General features: G+C 41.6%; 1 protein-coding gene across 1 annotated transcript in view; it reads right to left on the reverse strand.

Annotated features, from left to right (window-relative positions):
* LOC116161387 (leucine-rich repeat-containing protein 23-like) overlaps positions 1 to 7319 on the reverse strand; it is a 34122-nt gene extending 26803 nt beyond the window's left edge. The window contains exon 1 of the mRNA XM_031474721.1: positions 7115 to 7319. Within this exon, the coding sequence (XP_031330581.1) occupies positions 7115 to 7319 (205 nt within the window). The remainder of the gene's footprint in view (positions 1 to 7114) is intronic.
* Between the last annotated feature and the right edge of the window lie 1585 nt (positions 7320 to 8904).

Genomic DNA, 8904 nt, shown 5'->3' on the forward strand with positions numbered 1-8904 from the left:
TCTAACCTAACCTCACTTATACTTTATCCTAATCTTCACCTGCTCGCACATTATATTCTCCTGATACAAGATTTTTGATCTAACCTAACTAGCACTCTAACATAACCTCACTAATACTTTATCCTAATCTTCACCTCGTCGCACATTATATTCTCCTGATACCAGATTTCTGACCTAACCTAACTAGCACTCTAACCTAACCTCACTCATACTTTATCCTAATCTTCACCTGCTCGCACATTATATTCTCCTGATACCAGATTTCTGACCTAACCTAACTAGCACTCTAACCTAACCTCACTATACTTTATCCTAATCTTCACCTGCTCGCACATTATATTCTCCTGATACCAGATTTCTGACCTAACCTAACTAGCACTCTAACATAACCTCACTAATACTTTATCCTAATCTTCACCTCCTCGCACATTATATTCTCCTGATACCAGATTTCTGACCTAACCTAACTAGCACTCTAACCTAACCTCACTTATACTTTATCCTAATCTTCACCTCCTCGCACATTATATTCTCCTGATACCAGATTTCTGACCTAACCTAACCTAACTAGCACACTAACATAACCTCGCTAATACTTTATCCTAATCTTCACCTCCTCGCACATTATATTCTCCTGATACCAGATTTCTGACCTAACCTAACTAGCACTCTAACCTAACCTCACTAATACTTCAAAGGGCTGTAACTTTTGATCTAGTAGTCCAATCGTGGAACTGTTTGAAATTATGGATTTTACGGGCCAAACTCTATAAGAAAATGTTTTTTCCCGGTCGATCCCAGACAATTTTTTTTTTCCGGCTTAAAAAAAAAGGCAGTTATTTACCTTCCTTTTTTACAAAAAATCGGCTGCTCCAAAATTTCTCGGGAAAACACTTTTTCTCACTAATTTTGGAGCGTAGAATCCAAAACGATTCGTACTTTTTCGATCAGACCTCTCAATCAAAAATTATGGACTAAATACCAATTTCGACTATATAATTATATAATTATATTTTATTATATATTACTGTCGACCGTGAACTTTGCGCTATACTCGCGTAGTAAATAACGCTTAAAAGATTGCCCGCTAAATTTTATACCGGACTTTCTGATGGTTCCAAATCCAATGCCCCCACAATTTCCGCTTAGATTAATCCCTACCCATCTTTTTAATTTACAAAACCGCCCACAAAATGGCGCTTACATAATTAATTCGCCAAACTTTATCCATGAACGAAACGCTCCATCGCTCGCCCTCCTTGTAACAGTACATTATTACATCTTCTGCTTAGTCACGAATCTTTGCCACTAAGTGCCACTTTAGTCCACATATTAGAACGCAATCATTCCATATGGAAAGGCTATGACAAAGAACATTTTGTGGGGGCGAAGATGAGTAATTTGGTACCTAAACCCGTGCAACTGTTGTCTTGACGACCTGAATAGAGAGACGTTTAATTCCGCTTACTTAGAGAAGATCCTTTTGCTTCGGCTAACTTTCCGCGCCGAAGATTGTGAAATGCACGTAATTATGTATAGCCGTGTCGTGTAGAAGCGGGAACGAGGCAGGCACGATCTCGGGACGTGACTGCGATGTGTGTAAGCTAAGCTAATACCCGTGTTTAGGCATGTTTTGAATAAGTAATTTATGAACACATTTAACTAACGAATCACTCCTTGAATCAAATACAAGACGGTTATCGTCTAGTTTTAATTACAGATCTTAACGTATGAATTTTGTATGCAAGGAAGTTTGTGTCCGACATTGTTAAAATAACGATTATCGATTGCGAACGATATCCTTACATGCTTTCTCGACTTCGTCGATCCAACAGTTCCCTCAGAAGATTAAAATGGCGGTTCTTTACAGCAATTTCCTAACGTATTCGAGCAGTGTTTTAAATGAGGTGCTACTGTTCTCCCTATTTTTTTAAATGGACACGAGGAGAGCTAAACGTAAACGTGTGTTTCTCAGATGATTACATTAGGCTAAATCCTGAAATGGAAGCAATAGAATTGCTTTTAATTTAATGAAGGAAACCCACGCCGTTTCGAGCACGGAACATTTCGAAGCGTGCACATGGCGTAAATTAAAATGTACGCTCCGGGTCAGTCTAGCGTCACAGACGCTTATGACAGACCGACCGTCGCACACGTCGCGAAAGGTCATGCCTCGGACACGACTCTAATCCTTTACGCTTTCGTGAACACGCGCCCGGAACGAATCGTCGATCCAATTCTAATTTTTTCGAAAACGCGCCATATCAATAAGCCAAAACGCAAACGGTGCGGAAAAACCGAAAATATCGAGAATTAATTATTTACTTTACACTTCAATTAGCCCGCGCCGAAACTGATGATGCGTGAAATTAACGCCATCGCTCGGAATGTCTTGACGGCGAGGCCGAATAATGCTAATTTATCTTTGACAAAATGAAATTTTTATTACGAGAAGCTGACGTTTCGTTCTTATCTCTCGAGTTTCCTTGCAATTTCACTTTCTACATATTTTTTCGAATACCTTTTTCATATTCGTAGATAAAAGTGTCGCGAGGGTTTGAAATGTTTCGGTCGAAAATTGGTCCTTTCGTGCACTCGAAAAATTCCATCGTGCTACGTGAAACACTGAAGTAAATCAAAGGAATAGCAGGACCTTTCCTCTAATCAATATATCTTTTAGTTACGTGATATACAATAAATCGAAAGATTGTAGTCTAGTGGTAGACGCAATCAGTTAAGTGGATCATGTTAGTTGCTCAAAAAATCAGACTATGGAAACAGTTACCAGAAAAATAGTGGTTCAGAGAATGAACGACACTGAAGAAAAGGTTCACGTAAGAGTTCATAACTTAATGTTGGCCATTTTGTAACCAACGATAAGCATGGCGAATTTCTAACACGAAATGTAATTATGTTTTGAAAAATTATTTTTCACTAACATAGCCGGGATATTTCTCAGAATTTAACAGGAAGATTTCCTGCCATTTTTGTCAGTGTATCCGAGGATCAGAGAATTATTGGAAACGTTTTTTTCTTTTCGCGAGTAGAATCTATTCACTGGTTCCATAAATCAATTCGCAAGCTGTGGCCAATAAAGAACCGTAAGTTACATCACTTGTGTGCCGACCCTCTAAATGTTGCCAAACATTGACAGTGGTCGTCATGTATAGTCAACAATTCTCTGATTTCGATTGTCAGAGTGGTAGTATCAGGACCGCAGATCGTTGCCCGATATGAGTTTTTTCTGGATCTATGCTTTTATTTTACATAAAACTCTTTCAAAAATTTAACTCAAGGCAACAGAATCGAACGAAGAGGTAGAATTGGTCAGTCGCCTGCTATAAATGTATGTATGTAAACGCATTATTTCAACTTCTGTACATTCCCATATCAGGTGTTCAATAGATTCCTCTTTCCCTCCAAAAAGTCAGCATCTCCTTTCTTCTTCTTCTCTCCACTCCTTTTCTCTATCCTCATACCCGAATCTGAAACTGGTAATTAGTTTGGTGTTTTTCCATACCTCCCTTACCTACTCCATTATTAGCACCTTGTAGCTTATGTTTCCTGGTGCGAGTACTCATGTGGTTTCTCTGTTCCCTAGCATCCTTTATCTTAATCCCATTCGTATTCCTTTCTTTTTTCTTTGTTCCCGCCCATTTCCTTTTGTGTTATTGTCATTGAAACACGTTCTTTCACCAATTCATCCTTCTGGAATGGAACTGCTGTCTACCATACCCCCACTGCCCTCCCCAGACCTCTCGGTAGCACCTTTTTTTACAAACCGTTTAAACTTCAGGTCTCATGAAAGTTTTTGGGAAAGGATTATGATCCTTGCTCCACACTCCATACCTCACAGAACTGGCATTCGGGAAATGGCAGTGAATTTGTCGTCTACTGGGGGGTATGGAACCCCCCGGAGACGCCTTCTACCCTCCTGGCCCACCAGTAACTATCTTTTACAAACCTTAGAGTTTTCTGGTCTCATTTCAGTTGTTGGGGAAGGAATATGAGATTCTTCTCTTCGTATCGCACCGAACATAGTGCCGGGGGGGTCTGGGGGGGTAAACGAGGGAATCGACGACTATTTCCGAAAAATTCAAACATCAGAGCACTTTAATGGCAGCATTCTGGAAAGTGCAGTGAAGCTGTCGTCTACTGGAAGGGAGGGGGCATTTCATACCCCCGAGACCCCCTCGTAAACCCCTTCTTTTACAAACCCGTGAGGCTTCAGGTCTCGTGACAGTTGTTGGGGGAAGAGTATCAGATCCTCTTCGCCGTGTCGGAGAGACCATAGAACCCGGGGGGTCTGTGGGGGGGGGGGGGTATGGAATACCCCCCGACAATCGAGAGAATCGAAACTGTTTCCGCAAAAATGTGGTTAGTGGAAATGGGCCAGTGACTGTCATCTACTGGGGGGTATTCCATACCCCCCACACCCCCCGGTAACACAATTCTTCAAAAACCGTTTAGAATTCAGGATTCCCTTGACAGTTGTTGAGGAAGGATTATGAGGCCTTCTTCTCTATATTGTAGGGAACGTAGAACCGGGGGGTTTGGGGGGTATGGAATACCCCCTCCAGCAATCGAGAGAATCGAGGACTATTTCTGCAAAAATGTGGTTAGTGGAAATGGCAATGTAACTGTCGTCTGCTGGGGGGCATTCCATACCCCCCAGACCCCCCGGTAAAACAAACCATCAAAAACCGTTTAGAATTCAGGATTCCCTTGACAGTTGTTGGGGAAGGATTATGAGGCCCTCTTTTCTATACTGTAGACAACGTAGAACCGGGGGGTCTGGGGGGTATGGAATACCCCCCAGCAATCGAGAGAATCGAGGACTATTTCCGCAAAAATTTGGTTACTAGAAATGGCAATGTAATTGTCATCTACTGGGGGGCAACACGGTCCTTCAAAAACCGTTTAGAATTCAGGATTCCCTTTACAGTTGTTGGAAAAGGATTATAAGGCCCTCTTCTCTATACTGTGGGGGGGGGGGGGGGTCATTAAACGAGCCTCAGAGCATTCTTATTCTGGAAATGGCAATACAGATCTCATCTTATGGGGGGTATTGTATCCCCTCTCCCCCCCCCCCCCCCGACAACGCCTTCTTTTACACACTGTTTAAGTTTCAGGTCTCATAAGAGTTGTTGAGGAAGGATTATGAGATCCTCTCCTCTGTACCGCCGAGAACATAGAACCGGGGGGGGGGCTGTGGGGTAACTATACCCCCCCCCCCAGTAAATGACAGAATCCAATACTATTTCCGGAAAATTATGTTCAAACCTCTGAGCACTCTTATGGTGGCATTCTGGAAATAGAAATGAAGCTGTCGTTTACTGGGCGGTATGGGGGGGGGGGGGTTCCAGACCACTTGTGTTTGACTACCTCAAATTGTGAAACCTTCCGCTGGCTTGTTATCATTTTTCAGCCTTATACCTTTCTGCGGCTTGAAAACTTAAAGCCTTGAAAGCTTTAAAGACTGATACACTTTATTTTGACGCATTGGATTACCTACCGGTACCCTGATGGAACTTTGAATCCCTTAAGGTTTGGAGAACTCGAAGCCCAGCTGAATTTACAAAGTCTTAAAACATAGGGATAGTTGAGCCTTAAGACCCTTTGAGCATTGAAGCCTTTAACATTTTTAAAATCCTTTGAAGCATGAAAGATTTTATGCTAAAAAATGTTTTCTCTCAGTATATTCTACTGATATGTGTGTGGTAAAGAGTCTCTACTAGTTTAAAACTCCCATTTACACCTTTAATCGGATATACGTTTTCATTGTCACTAAGCCGATCCAATAGGAAAACTACTCCATACTTTGCCATTACGCCGAATAAAACTTTCCAATCCAATTTCGATTGTTTGGATTTTCCATTCGTATTTTTAGCCTGAAATCAAATGCAGTCAATCCTATTGTTGACCATTTCGCCGCAGCTCTAACTTTTCCATTTTCGAGTTTCCCGAAACAACAATTAACGTAATACTAACGCCGAGTGTAATTTAATACAACCTGTATCAGCCCACTTTGTTTTACTTCGACGCGATATTTACACGCCGAACGAAATCTGGGGTTCGTTAATTTATACAGAAATTAATAATAATTTAACAAGGGATATTGAAAACACTGCCTGCGAGTTTAATTATACATACTGCAGAGCTTTCCTGGACTATCTTCCTAAACAATATTAAGGATGACGAGCCGCTATTGATCGCTCCCGCTCGCCTTTTGGATGTTGTTTTACATAACATTGCCCTGTTTGCCGAGTCGGATTGCAGAAGAGGATTTAAAAAAAACATGTGCGTCAAGTGGATCACTACGATCGGCTGGATTTTTTCACAATGTGTCTTATTGATGTTTTGGTACGTAAATTTTGGTTTTCGTCGAATACTGGTTCCTTGGTTGTTCAACGCTCCTCGATTATTAATTCAAACAATTCTGTCCATCTATTAATAAGCGACCAAATAGTAGAATCGACAATTACACAACCCAAATAACGACCTTAAATGGAGAAATTCCAGCACCTGTCTAGCTAGCTCCATTATACGGTCACGTCGTACGTAACTTTAACTCAAATTCAAATTTACTCAAAAATTTCTGTAAGAAAATCGGCACTCAGGGTCAGTAGCACATACCACGCACGCAGGGGGTCGATCGAGGTGATAGATAAAGTCTTAATTACCTTGCAATTGTCAAAAACACTGCAATTTCCAATTTAAACACTTCGTCCAATTGACTTCACCCAAAAAGGTCAAAACACGGCGGCGGGGGCGAAGAGCCAAAGGCCACAGGCGACATTCAAACACTTCCTCTTCTATTTATATTTTGGGTGTTTTGTGAGTGGCGTAGTTGACCACATGCCGTTGCACTCGGTAATTATGTAGAAAAGTAGAAGATCACGATCACTTAACTGGGAAATATAGAGGTGCAGCATGTAATAAATGTAACCATTCACTCCGACCGTTTACCACGTGCCAATTGCGCTTCGCAGTCAACACTAGCGACTTAGACGCAATCCAAATCTAGAAAGATCGTGAGCGGAGAACGCGCTCCGAAGGCTTGGCAAGACGAAGAAGACGACCCAGGAACACAGGGGGGGGGAGTGTAACGTACCTCTAATGCCACCTGCTAAAGGAGAACTTTCAGCGTTCCGTTCAGTCAGCCAGCCAGCCACCACCAACTCCAGCAAGCCGTCTGGCACCTGGAGATCCAAAGAAAACACGTTGTCGTCTTTTGTAACGCCCTTCTTTAAACGTGTTTTCAGCTGGTCGTATTCGAGCTGGACCGTATGACATCTCCGTATTTTTGTGTGTGCCATACTGAGTGACTAAGGTGTTGGTGCATACGGCAATGTGTAGAAAGATGATAAAGGAACGTAAAAGATCATGATCACGTAATTGGAAAGTATAGAGGGGCGGCATGTAAAAAATGTAACTTAAATTCTAAATTACCCCCATTAGCATATTTATTTTCTCTTATTGATATTGCGCTCATTTCCATGACAGGCGTTTTCATTTAAACATTATCTTATTCATTATCAAATCCACCAAACAATTTACAAATCATATCCCGGCTGCGGGCATTTATGGTAGGCATTAAGCTATGTATCAATATTGGTTTGTCTGTTTGTCTACGCACCTACATAACGTGTGGATTACAACTCTACTGTGAGTGTTTGTTTGACCCATAAATCATCCCCCAACAGCCATAACGCTCTATGAGCATGGAATGTAATTAAACATCGCTACGAAATTATGCGAACGTATCGGATACCGCCACACGTACTGGATAAGCTGTCAGCTTAGGAATGTGGGGCTGCGTCTTGAGCAGCACATACGTCGTATAATTACGGCCCTTTCTCGATGATGTACTCGGCAATTTCAACACTGACGTGCACGTTCATTTCCGCTCGGCTTAACTTCAGAGTCGAGAGTTGGGGCCGCCACAAACATAACAGTAGGTACACAATTGGGACGATATCGGCGGTCAGCGGGAGATCAATTAAAATAATTACCTCCGCTAAGGTAAACGCCGGTACCGGGATTGTTAGCCGTCAGTAAATACTCGGCTGCCAAAATTGACAGCGTGACAATGTACAGTCCGACTGATAGAAATTGAATTTCTGGAGGTCTCCCGATTTTTTAATAAATGGGTCGGACACTCGGCAACTGCTTTAATATTTTAATTAGTACGACCTAAATGTCGATTTTAGATTAAATGCAAAAGAATGGAGCCGTAGGGTTTTATTAAATTACTCTGCGAACATTTCATTGTTTAGTGCAAACATGAATTGCGTTCGTTTTTTATATTGATTTGCTGTGTGCAATGGCAAGTGGTCAACTACACCACACACCTGTCCAGTTAGGTCAAATAAATTTAACTTCAGAGCCTTAATCAACACAATTTTTGGGTACGAGAAGAAAAATCTGACATGAAAACTTTATCAAGGTCGCAAAATGGGTTGGAATAAACACACAATTAATTGATTGACACATTGATACTTCCTGAAAGACAGAGAAGCTTGTTTGCACAAATTACCCCGCACACAGGCGTTCTACAAATGAAACATGAAAATCGTAATATTTTTTCTTTTCATAATCTAATAGTCTGGTGGTTCAACTGTTTGCGATAACGTACACGCTTTCCAACTCCTCGCGAATCGGCAAGCAGCAGCCTATTTCACAGACAAAGCGCCAATCATAATTAGCCTCGATAACGGCAACTTCGAGAGAACGCGTCCCCACTTACGCCGAACTAAGCGCACACTTTTTAAACAGCGATAAAAAAAACACGTGCGTTAACTAAATCTCGTCCGATAACAAACCCTCTTATCGAAAACGACCAGATGTGCCTGCCTTAAAAGCATATTGACTAAATTGCGCGGATTACAATGTGACGAGCAA

This window comes from Photinus pyralis, unplaced genomic scaffold, assembly GCF_008802855.1.
Source record: "Photinus pyralis isolate 1611_PpyrPB1 unplaced genomic scaffold, Ppyr1.3 Ppyr1.4_LG10, whole genome shotgun sequence".
Lineage (NCBI taxonomy): Eukaryota > Metazoa > Arthropoda > Insecta > Coleoptera > Lampyridae > Photinus > Photinus pyralis.